General features: G+C 51.9%; 7 protein-coding genes across 9 annotated transcripts; 4 read left to right on the plus strand and 3 right to left on the minus strand.

The window, feature by feature from the left end:
* Positions 1 to 81: 81 nt before the first annotated feature.
* LMH87_012041 (uncharacterized protein) lies at positions 82 to 501 on the plus strand (the record flags this gene model as incomplete). The annotated part of the gene is made up of 2 exons (XM_056201281.1): positions 82 to 144; positions 211 to 501. The coding sequence occupies 2 exons, from the start codon at positions 82 to 84 to the stop codon at positions 499 to 501; spliced, it is 354 nt and encodes a 117-aa protein (XP_056053049.1).
* A 165-nt stretch (positions 502 to 666) lies between these two features.
* LMH87_012042 (uncharacterized protein) lies at positions 667 to 2,901 on the minus strand (the record flags this gene model as incomplete). Its single annotated transcript, XM_056201282.1, has 1 exon — positions 667 to 2,901. One exon carries the CDS (start codon positions 2,899 to 2,901, stop codon positions 667 to 669), a length of 2,235 nt encoding a protein of 744 aa, XP_056053050.1.
* Positions 2,902 to 4,348: 1,447 nt separating this feature from the next.
* Positions 4,349 to 5,793, plus strand: LMH87_012043 (uncharacterized protein; the record flags this gene model as incomplete). 2 transcript variants are annotated; one of them, XM_056201284.1, is made up of 5 exons in its annotated part: positions 4,349 to 4,388; positions 4,433 to 4,464; positions 4,520 to 5,581; positions 5,632 to 5,665; positions 5,720 to 5,793. In XM_056201284.1, the coding sequence occupies 5 exons, from the start codon at positions 4,349 to 4,351 to the stop codon at positions 5,791 to 5,793; spliced, it is 1,242 nt and encodes a 413-aa protein (XP_056053052.1). The 2 variants fall into 2 exon arrangements, with proteins under 2 accessions (XP_056053052.1, XP_056053051.1); XM_056201283.1 differs by lacking the exon at positions 5,720 to 5,793 and having other exon boundaries at positions 5,632 to 5,691.
* A 765-nt stretch (positions 5,794 to 6,558) lies between these two features.
* Positions 6,559 to 8,814, plus strand: LMH87_012044 (uncharacterized protein; the record flags this gene model as incomplete). Of its 2 annotated transcripts, XM_056201285.1 has the most annotated exons (2): positions 6,559 to 8,387; positions 8,461 to 8,467. In XM_056201285.1, the coding sequence occupies 2 exons, from the start codon at positions 6,559 to 6,561 to the stop codon at positions 8,465 to 8,467; spliced, it is 1,836 nt and encodes a 611-aa protein (XP_056053053.1). The 2 variants fall into 2 exon arrangements, with proteins under 2 accessions (XP_056053053.1, XP_056053054.1); XM_056201286.1 differs by having other exon boundaries at positions 6,559 to 8,814.
* Positions 8,815 to 8,909: 95 nt separating this feature from the next.
* On the minus strand, positions 8,910 to 9,344 carry LMH87_012045 (uncharacterized protein; the record flags this gene model as incomplete). The annotated part of the gene is made up of 2 exons (XM_056201287.1): positions 8,910 to 9,074; positions 9,132 to 9,344. 2 exons carry the CDS (start codon positions 9,342 to 9,344, stop codon positions 8,910 to 8,912), a joined length of 378 nt encoding a protein of 125 aa, XP_056053055.1.
* A 429-nt stretch (positions 9,345 to 9,773) lies between these two features.
* On the plus strand, positions 9,774 to 10,984 carry LMH87_012046 (uncharacterized protein; the record flags this gene model as incomplete). The annotated part of the gene is made up of 2 exons (XM_056201288.1): positions 9,774 to 10,238; positions 10,328 to 10,984. 2 exons carry the CDS (start codon positions 9,774 to 9,776, stop codon positions 10,982 to 10,984), a joined length of 1,122 nt encoding a protein of 373 aa, XP_056053056.1.
* A 232-nt stretch (positions 10,985 to 11,216) lies between these two features.
* Positions 11,217 to 13,544, minus strand: LMH87_012047 (uncharacterized protein; the record flags this gene model as incomplete). The annotated part of the gene is made up of 3 exons (XM_056201289.1): positions 11,217 to 12,531; positions 13,110 to 13,119; positions 13,517 to 13,544. The coding sequence occupies 3 exons, from the start codon at positions 13,542 to 13,544 to the stop codon at positions 11,217 to 11,219; spliced, it is 1,353 nt and encodes a 450-aa protein (XP_056053057.1).
* Between the last annotated feature and the right edge of the window lie 261 nt (positions 13,545 to 13,805).

Below are 13,805 nucleotides of genomic sequence, written 5' to 3' on the forward strand. Positions count from 1 at the left end.
CGCACGGTCGCATACACGACGACCGCTAAAAACCTCCGATTCACCATCGAATAAAAGAAGTAAAGGTAGCTACGCGCCAAAATGTCAGAGCGAGAATACCAAATCAACCCATTGGTCCAAGAGTCCATGATTCACAATGGCAGAGTAAGCACCCAATCCCCGTCTCGCCCTCGGATCTTGCATGAGCTGATGCGTAATTGCTATTCATAGATTCTTTCGAATTTCCAGAGCATAACTGCGCCCCTCTTTGGCGTAACCGCTGGCGTGCTTGGCCTCGAATCATATACTGGCTTCCTTCTCTACTTCGTGCTCTCCATTATTGCGACCGTCATGTTTTATGCCATTCAAATAGCACCCTCGTCGCTTGCCGCTGGAAAGACACCTTTCGATGCCAGCCGATACTATTACGGCGCAGCAAGCTTCTGGACCGGCGGCATATTCAACGGGCTATCAGGTTTCATTCTGACATGGACGCTCTTTTATGGCTTGGTACAAGCCTGATCTAAATGGACGGCCTCTCGAACTTGTCGCAACGACTATCACAAAAAAGAATACAATAGAATTAAAATCCATCTCCAGAAAGAACCAGCGCGTTGACACTCATCCGCACACCTATTCACTCGAGCGCTATGCTAAGTATATGACGGAATAACCCCGACTGCAAATTTAATCAACAATTTCAACCACTGTTCCAACGTGCCCTTCTAGACCCGATCTATCCCGTGAACCGCCTTCTAGTAAAATGACGCGCGAGCCCATTTCAATCCACTCTCGGGTATGTAGCAGCTCCAATGTCACCTCGGCAACGCTGCTGACCTGGGATCCTCTTGCTTCCATCATTTCCACCTCCTCGTTCAAGCTAAACACCCCAAGCTCGTCCGTTGTAGTATCGCCAGACTCTTGGCTAGCGCCACCAAATGAAGGACAATGGATGTTTGAAACGCGAGCAGCGGCCCGAATACTAGCGACATATACGTTTACCAGAGCACCAACAGCAAGTGTCTTGGAGTCGAACTTATTGAAAACGACCGTGAAACCGCTTGCAGCCTGCAACGAGAGACCAGTGTCTAACATGTGCTTCGACGGCACGGCTAGTACCATGCCTCTGCGAATGCGCGGCATGTCTCTAGGCGAAGCTTCTTTCACCTTGTCCAAGACAAGGCCAACGGATCCCGCCTGGCCACTTTCCAGAGTCCTTACCGGAAGTCGCAGATTTCTAATACTCACGACCTCAGCTCTGAGCCATTCACCGGCAATTTCTGAAGCTGAGACAGCATTTTTCATGGCGATTCTTGCCAATTCTGCTGAGGCAGGGTGAGAGATGGACAGGCCAAAGCTGCTTGGTGATGGACGATCCTCCGGACCAGATACTTTCCCCTCCTCATCTCCAGATGGAAATGGACCAACGACAATACTTTCCCCGACCGTCAAACTGCCAAACCTGAGATGACCCGAAACAATTACACCGTTGTGCGCGTTTCCGATGTCGGCGGCCAAGCTGCCCTGAGGGATTGGTAGATTATAAGTATCGTCGACGTGAAAAAGCGACTTTGGCTGTTCGGGATTCAACACAGCGCCTACCAAGTCGTGTGATGTCGGCGGAGGAGGCACAGGCAAGCTTTCCAACAGTGCATGAACTAAGCCTATGCCAGAGCCAGTCATTGCGCTGGTGAGGACAATCGGTACAATCTTGGTCAAGTTGTTGGCCTCCTCCATTGCCTCGATAATTGGACTGACTTTTGATCTGTCGTTGGTGGGAATCTGAGCCAGCTCTTTGTGCTCTTTCTGATCAGGTTTCAGGATTTTTGGCACTCTTCCTGCGTCCTTTATCGCGCTAAGAACCTTGATAAGAGTCTTTTGGAGACCAATCTTAGAGGCCAAGTCCATTTTCGTGACAACAACCGCCATTGGAACGTCCAACTTGAGAGACAGCGCGAGGTGTGCCTTGACGAGGTCGACGTGTGGTACTTCTATAGTAAGGTTTTGTTGGTCTGTGAGGACATTTGCGCCGGAGCTTTGCTCAGAATCATCCGCCGCTATACAGAGAATACTCCAATGCGGTGCCCAGTTCATGAGGCCCCGAAGAACAGTCCGTCGGTAACGAGGATGCCCACCAGAGTCTGACACGAACAAGAGTCTGCCGTCTTGCGCTTGGTCATGAATATCGATCCATGATTCGATATCTGGCCGAGAAAAATTGAGAATAGTACCGTCTTTGTACCCGACAAGTTCTTGTGCTATAGAACTCGTTACACCGGAGACCATTTCGTGCCGGTGCTTCAAGAGGCTTAGTCTGCTTTTGCCTCTGCCATTATCAAGAGTTCCTGTAGAGAGAGTACCAAGCAAACTGGATTTTCCAGAAGTGGTAGGGCCCGTAAGAGTTACTCTCAACTGCGAGATGGTAGACCTGCCACGGCTGGCGGTTGCAAAGCTGTCCTGTCGCTGCCGCGTCCCAGGTACAGAACTGTGTGGCCCATGCGCGCAGTCAATTTCTGCAGCACCGTGCTTCAAGTATGGAGTGACCATGGCTTCTGCAACCCAGAGCTTGTCTTGCTTGTGTACTTGGCGAACGGCGGCGTCAGAGTTGTTGACGAGATCAACGGACTCCATCCATTCGCATTCACCAACAATAACCATGCGCATGATCTCGATTGTGCAGCCTAAGCTCGCCGCCATGATCCTCAGTGTCGTCAAACTCTCGTCCATCTCATCCTTTGTGAGCCCCACGAGCGTGCCGTCGTCCGATACACCGATCTCATACAAAGCACCCCCCGATTCCTCTAGGCCGGGAATCAAAGGTGCGAGTTGGACGGCGACATTGAGCTCTGCATTGTCATCGGGAAAACGTGGCACCACCAGTTCTTTGGATCTCGTCGCGTGATGCGGAGAAGACTGCTGCATTCTCCAGAGAAGTTGTGTGGTGAGATGCTGGAGGCGTTGTTGTCGAGGCTGGGGCGCGACAATGGGTGTTGCAGGACTCATTTTCCCCGAATTAGCAGATTGTGCCGTTCCAGCATTCGACTTCCTGCCTTTGATGCGTGTTGACATATATGTAAAGGCTCTCCTGGACCGCAAGAGAAGATGCAGTTTATATTCAGTAGGGCCTTCTTGGGGCTCAGCCTCCAATTTGGTTACACCGTAGTCTGAGAGCAAGTCATGCTTGGCGCGTCTCTGTTCTTTTAACGCATAACTTGAGACAGCCGACTTCGTGGGATCGGCCGGAGGAATCCAGGGTGACGATACCTTGGGAGGATCCGGATCGTACGTGAATATGGACGCCATGATGTTTTACTAGCCGGCCTCTCTGTCACAGGCCGCTATGGGGGCTCCGATATAAATTCTCTTTCTTATGTAGACCGATACAGATGTAATCTGGCGAATCGCTTAGCGCATCGTCCGTGTTGTGTGCTGTGTTTGTAGAGGATGACGCTGTGGACTCATTATGCCAGTTGAGCTGACAGGAGAGACGGCCGTTTGGGGGACAAGAAATTGAGATGTAGTGAGTGTGTAGTAGCGAATTATCCGACTTCTGAGCGAGGCCAACGGTTTCTCACGGCCGTGGATGCCGCAGGATAATGTGCAGCTTCTGGTGCTCAATGTACTACACGCAAGCAGTGACACATCACCGAGGACTAAAGTGTGAGTAATAGGCAATGCTCTGAGCATCCGATTCATAGGTCGGCATGTCATTGGCCACATGCCAGCGACCTCGCTCCTGTAACAGTAAGCCCAGTAGTCTTGTGGGGTCTCACTGGTCGGCACGTAGTTACAGTGGGTGTAACCCCCTAGCTGCCCCCAGTTGCCAGCTTGCCAGTGCCCTTCCCTTGGCGCGCCGACTCTTTAATTTAGGTGGGCAACCGCTTAAGTTAGTTACCAGGCTGCCAACTGCCAACTGCAGGTACCGCCAAGCTCGCTGGTTGGTTGTATCAGGCCATGCGTGAGATTACAAACACCTCTGCAAATCTGGTGCCCGTCATTGCACTTCTTCTGTGAAAGAAGAGGTCTGTTCTAAATCGCTGCCTACCGACGAATTAAGTATGCGTCGGCTGGAAAGGAGGCTGTGTCCGCAAAGGTAGGTAGGTACCTAGAGATCTCCTGTAACCTCTTGTAGTGCTGTTTATAGCACACTTGCCCCACTATTGGCCACAGCCCAAGCCATAAACTTGGTACCTACCTAGGCGCCTGACACGCTGGTCGTGCACTGCCGTAACCAAACTAAGCCTCCTTGCCACCTGCGACCTTTTGTCATCTCCTGCAATAGTCTCTTTTTCACTTTCTGCTTTACCTGTCTGGACCGTATCCCTCATTCCACAATCGACCGAATAACATAGCGAACGAATACCGCAATATGAAGAAGTTTGGCTTTGGCAAGAAGGGCGGCGACGATGGTGACGACGCTAGTCGCAATGCCCTCTTTGGTGGTCGCAAGAAGGGATCGACTGGGGCTGCTCAATCGGAGAATCCGTACGCACAGCACGCAGCTCAAGGCGCGACTGATCCGTATGCTGATTCAGCGAAGTATGCGAATGTAACACCATATCAGCAGGCCCGATCCCAGCTCGGTGGTGGTGGCGGTGCGCCAGGCGGTACGCCCGGCGCGGGACAGCAGGATCCCTCAGGTCGTGCTGGTGGTTACGGCGGATATAGTTCCGAAAAGTACGGATCTGGAGGCGGCTATGGCTCAAACAGATACGAGAGCAACGCCGGGCCGGACCGATATGGCGCCTCTACCGCCGGTGCTAGAGGCCCCGGTGGCTATGGAGGCTTTGGACGGAACGACAAGGAAGAGCAAGACAGCAACAGAGATGCTCTTCTAAGCGGCGCTCAAGAAAGATATGCCCAGAAGCAGCAAACAACAACAAGCAGTAGCGGCTATGGCCAAGGTGACCCGTCTACTGCTTCGCAAGATAGCTATGGGGGCTACGGTGACCAGCGAGAATTGACTGCAGAAGAACAAGACGAAGCCGAAACGCAAGCAATTCTCTCTGAAAAACGTCAAGTCCAGCAAGAAAGTTCCGCATCAGTTTCACGCTCAGTGCAGATGGCGAGACAAGCGAACGACGTTGGCCGCGCTACGCTCGCGCGCCTCGGAGCCCAGGGCGAACGACTACACAACACCGAGAAGAACCTGGACCTTGCTGCCAATCAGAATAAGATTGCGCAAGACAGAGCGGCAGAATTGAAAACTCTCAACAGAAGCATGTTTGCAGTTCACGTGTCTAACCCATTTACGTCCAAGCAACGCCAGCAAAAGGCAGATGACGATGTCCTGAACCGTCACCGATCCGAGCGTGATCAAAGAGAGACTACTCGCCGTGAGGGTTTCTCCGCGAACCAGCGCATGGAGTCTAACTTCCGTGACATCAACACAGCCGGTGTTGCCAGGCCTCAGCAGCGCACCAAGAAAGACTACGGCAAATTTAACCTGGAAGATGAAGAAGGGGCTGATGAGCTTGAGGATCAGATCGACGATGGCATCACTGAGCTCGAGGGCCAAGTTTCAATGATGAACATGGTCAGCCGTGCGATTGGAAAGGAAGTCAACTCGCAGAACAATCAGATCGACAGAATTATGACGAAGGTTGGTGTTTTTGATACACTCTTAGCCACTTTACTAACTGTTGATTACAGAGCGACGCCGTGGATGATGCTACTCGCATGAACCGTGAGAGATTGGCCCGTATCAAATAAACGGAGTCATGCGAGCTTAGCTAAACAGTCATTCGTTGCACCGGTGTGCCAGATCTTACTATGTTGTGCTCCCAGCTCAAGTCCAGCACTGTATCCTGCTAGCATAGATCCTAGCGCGACATCGGTTTCTTGATTTCAGACCTGATTCTGCGCTATTCTGTAAAGATGGAGAGTTACTTACGATATGAACCTGGATAATAAAAATGCTCAGTAATGCCCTCATGAGATACTCTGTTCGTTTGTAATCTACTGTCAGTTTACGCCAATTTGAATCAGCAAGTCATCGCCTACAGCACCATATAGCGCTTTCAGGACATCGTCAAGAGCAACAAATGCACCGCAAAGCCGCCTCTGTAAAAGGCTTCCGGGCCTTACCTGGGCATTGACCCTCACACAAGTTTGTTCATGTGGCCTCTGTTATGGGAACATTGATTTGAACAGCGCGCGTTCTGCCGCATATTGGGATACATTCATTAGCAGGGATACGTCGAGTACAATTAGAGGATCTGAATCATCATACAACTGAATAAGCTTGCTGTGCCAATTACTGCTTATTCGGCTTTTGCTTCATCTGAACGCAGAATGTGTCAGAAAGATAAGGCCGATATAGTATTTACTTTGATGAAAGAGGATCTACAAAATAAGTGAGAACAGATGTGGTTTTTGTATATTGAGCAGTACAAGAGACTGATGTTAATAAGAAAAATAAAAGAAAGAATTAATGTAAAGAAGATTAGAAGAACTGTGTTAAAGTGGCGTATTTTGGTGTCGCCCAGTCCATGGACCCATTAAAAATTCTCGATTGACCTGGCACGCCTAGTTCTCATGACATTTGCACATCTCAATTATTTTCGATCCGCTGTCAATATGACGCCTGCAGGAGAGGGCGGCCGTCCTCCGAAGAAACAAAAAACGAGCTTTGGTACAATCAATATTGGGGGCAAGACAATTTCCCTGGACGGGTACCTGGGGCCATCAAAACCACCACCGCCTGTGAAGCCTCCTGCAATAAAATCAACAGACAAAGCCCCTGCTACGGAAACCTCAAGCAGTCGAGAACGCAGGGCTGTGGATGGAGGCCTGCTTCAAGCCAGAAAAGCTCTTCCCATCTGGCGGCATAGGGACGACATCCAAGAGTCTTTACGCGGCTCAGAGAACAGTATCCTCGTTCTGGTGGGCGAGACTGGTTCCGGTAAAAGTACGCAAGTACCTCAGTTCCTGGCCGAAGAGCCTTGGTGTAGGCGTCAGCTGGTCAAGCTTGATGAAGGCTCCTCAGATGAAGCCTATGTGGGCGGCATGGTCGCGATTACGCAGCCCAGACGAGTCGCTGCCACAACTCTGGCGCATCGCGTGGCCCAAGAAGCAGGCACGCCACTGGGCAAGGGAAGAAAAGACGGCAAAGTCGGATACTCTGTGAGATTCGACCACCAAGTACCCAAAGGCGCCAAAATCAAATTTCTCACCGAGGGAACATTGCTCCAGGAACTCCTGCGAGACCCGTTTCTGAGACGGTATAGTGCTGTGATTGTTGACGAAATTCACGAGCGCAGCTTAGATGTCGACCTCTTGGTAGGCTTCCTCAAGCAAATTTTGATTGCAGGGCCTAAGCATCGCGGCGGCGTTGCCCTCAAAGTAGTCATCATGAGTGCTACCGCCAACGTCGACGTCATTAAAGGATTTTTTGACGATGACGAAATTTTGCAGCACAGCCACCGAGGTGTCGATGTGTTACGGATCAAGGGTCGACAATTTCCCGTGGATGTTCAACACGAATCTTGGCCTGTTGCCGATCTGCAAGACGCACTTTTGAAACGCATTTTCAAGATACACACGGAAGAGCCGCTTCCTGGCGACATTCTGGCATTTCTGACGGGACAAGAGGAGATTGAAGTCGCGCAGAAGCTGATCGAGGAGTACTCAGCTAGCCTGGCCTCCAACGTGCCTAAGATTAAAGCTGTACCGCTTTACGGCCAGCTATCTATTGACGCACAGAGAGAGGCCTTCCTCCCTGTGAAAAGCAAATTTACGCGAAAAGTTGTCCTCGCAACGAACATTGCTGAAACATCAGTCACGGTATCAGGTGTTCGATATGTGGTGGACGGTGGCAAAGCCAAAATCAAGCAATTCCGTCCGAGATTGGGTATGGAGTCGCTGCTCGCCAAGTCCATTTCTAAATCATCAGCAATTCAAAGAACTGGCCGTGCTGGCCGTGAAGCGCCGGGTAAATGCTATCGCCTGTACACCAAGGCGAGTTTCGATTCAATGCAGTTGGCCGACCTCCCGGAGATCCTTCGCAATGATGTTCTCGGCGCAATTCTTACGATGAAGGCTCGCGGAATTCAGGACGTATTATCCTTTCCCCTGATGGATGCACCCGAAACAGAAGCAATTGAGCGTGCGCTGGTTCACCTGCACTTCCTTGGGGCACTAAACGACGATGGGAGTATCACCAGTGTTGGAGAGATCATGGCAAAGTTTCCCCTCTCAGCTCCTTTGGGCGCCGTTCTTCTTGCTGCTGCCGGACCGGAGTACGACTGTGTACTGGAAGCAATTGATATTATATCCTGTATCACCGCGGGTGAGGATATCTTCCTGGCTGTGCACTCGGAAGAAGGCCAGGAAGATGTCAAGGAATCTCGAAAAGAGCTTCAACGACGTGAAGGAGACATCATTACATACCTCACCACCATGCAGCAGTACACAGCTGAAAATTCCAACCGATATGAGTGGTGTCAGAAGCGAAAGCTCAATATACGCACTATGAAGCAGGCTTTGAACATTCGAAGACAGCTTCGTGGCATGTGTCTCAAGGAGAAGCTGCTCGACGAGGCGCCGGCGGCCGACCCGCAGCCATTTACCCCAGTATCTCCCGAGCGTGCAGAAGCGTTGCTCAAGTGCTTCCTCCGTGGGTTTGCATTAAAGACGGCCATGCTGGCGCCGGATGCCAGCTACGTGTCTGTCCAAGGCAAACATGTGGTAGCAGTCCACCCAGCAAGCGTGCTTCATGGACGAAAGGTAGAGGCTATCATGTTCCTTGAGCATGTTTATACCAATAAGAACTATGCGAAAAAAGTGAGCGTAGTTCAGGCAACATGGATTGCCGAGGCACTAGAGCGCAAGTAATGGCACGCGAAGGACGGATAACGTACATAGTCTACCTAGCTCATTAACCAATACCCAAGAGTGTACAGTCTAATTGTATTATATGCTCCCCACATCTATTCGCCTTTGCGATGCTTCTCTATTGATTGCATCAGGTCGTAGAGTTGATACACCTGCTCATCGCTCAGTTTAGCCAGCTTGCCCTCGTCAATCTTGTCGCCAACCCACGCGTCTCCCTCAATCTTTTGCGCATACATCTGCCACTCCGTCAAGAAACCAATCTTTGGACAACCCGTCAGCATACAAAATCCACGAAAGCTATGTTCTTGTTTGCTTACTAGATGCGCTGGATTGTCAACTTTGCGGTGCGCCCGAAACTCAGCCTTGATATACTCGTCGCCCAGGACCCGCATCTCTGTCGGAAGAAACTTGCGGTGCGCGCGCAACAGGCGTCGGTAGAGTGGAATTGGCGGCAACAAGGCCATGGGATCAGAGCGAAGACCGTTTTGCATGGTTGCGGCTTTGGCCAGTCTCGCTAATGATGAACGCATGGTGAGAGTTGCTCACGACTCTGTCCAATGAGCATGTGACAAAGGAGACGGAGAAACGAAAGATGATGCAACGTGGAAAGTATGTGCCTCGTGGCGCGAGCGAGTTGAAAGGAAAGTCCCTAAAAATATAGACACTAATGAGGACAAGAAAATTGCAACGTCGAAGGAGTTGTGCCAGAAGTGATGTTCAAAAGGGAAAAGTAGAGAGCTAGGCCTCCATACCTAGGTGGCCCCCGGTAGGTACTTACCTCGTAGGCACAATCGCAGCCATGGTAGCGGCTCGAGCCCGAATTTTCGGCCCCACCGCGGGCAGAACCTCGACTCTCAGTCGCAGCTTTTCGAGGCACTTGGAAGGCTTTACATTGACATACTTTCGTACCCAAAGAAAGAAGCTTGTTCCCTCCCCCTCCCCGCGGGAAAACTCACGCCATGGCGTTCTCATTTGGCTTTTCTGGGGACGACATAGACGCCTCCAACGATGCCAAAGCCCTACAGGCCGCTGCCCCCACGACCACAGCGTCGCAAGCCGGCGCATTCCCAGTCGCGGGTCAGCCTCAGCTGCCCGCCACACGCCATGATCTTTCCGAAATGCTTGATGCAATGCCCTCAAAAATTGCGTACAGCCTGCTGGACGTGACCCTTGACGACGCCAGTGTCGTGCGGCTGCCCCGTCGCGAACTCTGGGATGTGCGAGTGCAGCTCATGGCAGAGGAAGAGGAAAACGCGGAGCATGCCGTCGGCGCAGATAGCTCCGGTCTGGGTACCCATGATGTCAAGACGGGCGTATATGAAGGAGGGTTCAAGAGCTGGGAGAGCAGTGTAGACTTGGTCAAGGTGCTGGCTGCTCAGGGTAAAGTCTCTGCCGCCGAACAGCTACCTATGAGAATCATAGAGGTACGCCGTATAAGCCAAAGACCGCCATCTATTCCCTCACGTTTTTTTTTCAGGCAGATAAGGCGCAAGTAAACCTAACATGATTTCAGCTTGGTTGCGGAACCGCTTTGCCCTCCGTTTCCCTCTTTCAATGGACAATAGAAGCCAACACACCGACCACAGCTGCGACGCGCCAATCAACATCCTTCATCGTTGCCGATTACAACCCTACCGTATTGCAGCTCGTCACTCTACCCAATTTCATTCTCGCATGGGCTCTTTCCGCTCGTGAGCATACACCCGCCCTGCACAACGCCTTCTCCCTCGAAGACGAGCTTGAGCTGCTCCCCGGGGTCATTGCAGCTTTCCAGTCCTATCTCATCGCCAGTCGCATTTCTCTCACGTTCCTGTCTGGTGCCTGGTCCTCCGATTTTGTTGAGCTCGTGTACACCGGTATCCCCGGCGATGTGACAGACCCGAGCGCGTCCGCCGCCACGCTGCTCCTCGGCGCAGAGACGATTTACTCGCCGTTCGCGCTGCAGGCCTTTACGGAAGTCGCGTTCTCTATACTGCAGCGAGAAGGCGCAAAACATGACACGTCGCCGGCAGTAGCTCTGGTAGCGGCCAAAAAGTTGTACTTCGGCGTTGGAGGCTCCCTAGATGACTTTGTCGACCAGGCCCGCGGTCGTGGAGGCGATATCACGACCTTACGAGAAGAAGCAGACGGCGTGCGACGCGGTGTGGTCAGGTGCATTTTACAATCATAGAGCACGAGCACAAACTATAATGAACAAATTATGTGTATAAATAATGCTGCTGTCGCAATGCATCAAGTTTGGATGAAGCCGAGTGCCGCAGTCAGCCAAGCCAGCAAACATGGTAAAGGGTATCTTGTAAAAAGTAAAAACGCCGGATAGCTGACCCTCAATGCCTCTCTTTACATCCAATGATTTAAACACCGGCCCAGCAATCTCATAAATCATGATAAACAGACAGAAATCATTTGGCTTTCTTTTGCAGCTTCTCGGAGCATACAGGGCAGTACCAAGTACCATTCGGCTCGCTTTTGAGTCCAACACAGGACCAGTGAAACCACTCGTACGGACAGTTGTCATTGTCGCACGCAACCATGTCTCCATAGCTTACATTATGGCATAAACAGTACTTCTTGTCGTCGCCCCCTTCCTCCTCTTCCTCGTCGTCCTCATCGGCATCACCGAGAGCTTCGTCACCGTCAGCATCCTTCTCATCGGCCGCAGATCTGGAGCGACGTGCGGCATCATCACCACTACCACTCTCAGCCTCTGATAGGTCGCTGTCTGCCGTCGAAGCCGGTGAGTTTCTAGCAGAAGCCTTCTTCACGCGGGATAGCTTCGATTTATGTGGAGGCCTCTTACGGTTTGGCGCCGTTGGTGTGCCTCGTCGACTGCCTGGCCCATTTCCAAGCTTGGTTGTTGTGGCTCTCGGACCGGCACTACCAGCTCTGACCGCCCCGTTAGGTCCAGTCGCAGCGCTGCTTTTTGGTGTTCCGGGGCCTAGAGATGAGTGGCGCGCAAGGCCGCTCGACGTGGTTGGAGCGGTGCCTGTTCCAAGAGCTGTCCTGGGGCCACGCTTGGTGGCTGGTCCTGCAGAGCCCTCTCTATGCCTGTTCATTATCATACTAGCAGCGGGAGTTGCCGGCGCGGAAGCAGCGTGCGTTTGATTCGGTTGCTGCTGTTGCTGCGGTGCCTGAGCTTGACGAATGTGCGGATGTGTAGGTAGTCGAGCCATTGCGGGATTGGAGCTAGCATTGACAGGAGTGAGAGTCGGGCCAGCCATCATACTCGAAGGGTTGCTTGTGCGGATCGAAGGCGCCGCAATGTTGGCTGCGCTGGGGCGTAGTAGAGATGGGACCTCATCGGGGTCGGTAAAACCAGGCTCAGCACGGTCGTATAGTAGTTTTATTTGAATATCGAGACTGCGCAAATGCTTGTCCATCGTGACTTGCAGCTTGCGGGCCATGTCAATTTTCTCCTGAGCAAGACCATCGGCTTTGGCATAGTTTTCGCGGATTTGTGAGCGCAACAAGTCCTCCCTAGGGTTCGGTTCATGACTGCCGTTGGTTTTAATCCATTTCTGAATCTTTGCATCGCGGTCCTCGATCATTCGGACACATTCGTTGTATTGTCGGTCTTTGTCGGCTATTTCGTCCTGCATGAAGCGAATCTCCTCGGGAAGATTCTGGACGCGGTTGATCCAATCATCGAGTATTAAGCTCGGGTCGAGGGGCTCGGCTTGAGGCATCCTCTTGACGAAATCGATGGACAAATCGTCTCTGGGCATTGTTAACAGTCTGACAAAGATATGGCTAGTAGAGACAAGGCAGGCGACCCAGGACTGCTATGCCAAACAGCATGCGAATGCAAAGCCGAAAAGCTCGGAATCACACTGCAGAAACCAAGAGTATATGAATGCGTCTGGGAGGTAGAGGGGGGAAAAGGCAGCAGAAAAAATAGACCAAGCAGAACCAGATTCTGACAACAGGTGGGCTGGGATCAGGATGGCATGGGGCCACTAAGGCAGGAGTACGCTGCTGCAGCTAAATTATGGCTAACGAGCGGAACCCACTACCTGGGGGTGAAATGGAGGGGTGATGGAGGTGGAAATAAAATATGAAAGCGGTTTGGGTGATATTAATAATAGCCGTACGTATGCAATGTCAGTCAATCGCGCACCTGCGCGACTCAGTGTAACGTGCTTGGCTAGATTCTGCGGTTGTCACGAGCAACGCAACTCTGCGCTGCCCATGACGGCCATGGCTTGCCTCCGGGCACAGGCAGCACGGGGCCAAAAAAAAAAAGAAGAAGAAGCTGGCGCGCGCGGGGCGAAGCGTGTCAAAAGAAATCGACTTACCTCGGACAAACTATCTCGTGCTTGCAATTCAAGAATAAAGGATGGAACTAGGAGTCAATGTCGTCTTTCGTTGGATGCGATGAGGAGTGATTGCACCAGGCTGCTTTGCGCAGGGCTCTTTGGGATGAGCTGGGAAAATGCGGGATGTCGGAGCAACGGAAAAATAGCGATGCCATGAGTGGACGCAGGCATGCCGCATTGTGCTACCTAGGTACCTAACTTTTGCCATTGCCGCCCCGAACAGGTTACAGCGCTGGTCGCCACTACAAACTCTAGGAACAGGTACGCGAGAAACACTCCAGCGACCTACCGTGGTGCCCTTGAGATGCCGCTACATTCAAATCGGGTCTAGCCTGCCACCAACAGGACAGAGGGGTACTGATTTGTAGTTCAACGCTGCCTCTCACTTAAATGTACTGCTTTAGCAACCTTCATAGGCCTGACGGGTTGTGCACACAATTCATTGCGAAGCGCGACAACGCCGCTCTAGACCACTGTGCGTGACCTCAAATCGATTCCCAATCGCTCCTCAACGACATATACTTTCCAAAGGCTGCCTGCCACTGGCGCACTGTCTCATCTTTGGCTCCTTGGTGCGAGTACATGCTCTGGCTTCGATCAAAATCTCAACGACCTGCGCAAGCCAGTTACTCGGCCATAACGCTAGCGCATATCTCGGGTACGCATCATCAGAAG

Source organism: Akanthomyces muscarius, chromosome 4 (assembly GCF_028009165.1).
Source record: "Akanthomyces muscarius strain Ve6 chromosome 4, whole genome shotgun sequence".
NCBI classification, from domain to species: Eukaryota; Fungi; Ascomycota; class Sordariomycetes; order Hypocreales; family Cordycipitaceae; genus Akanthomyces; species Akanthomyces muscarius.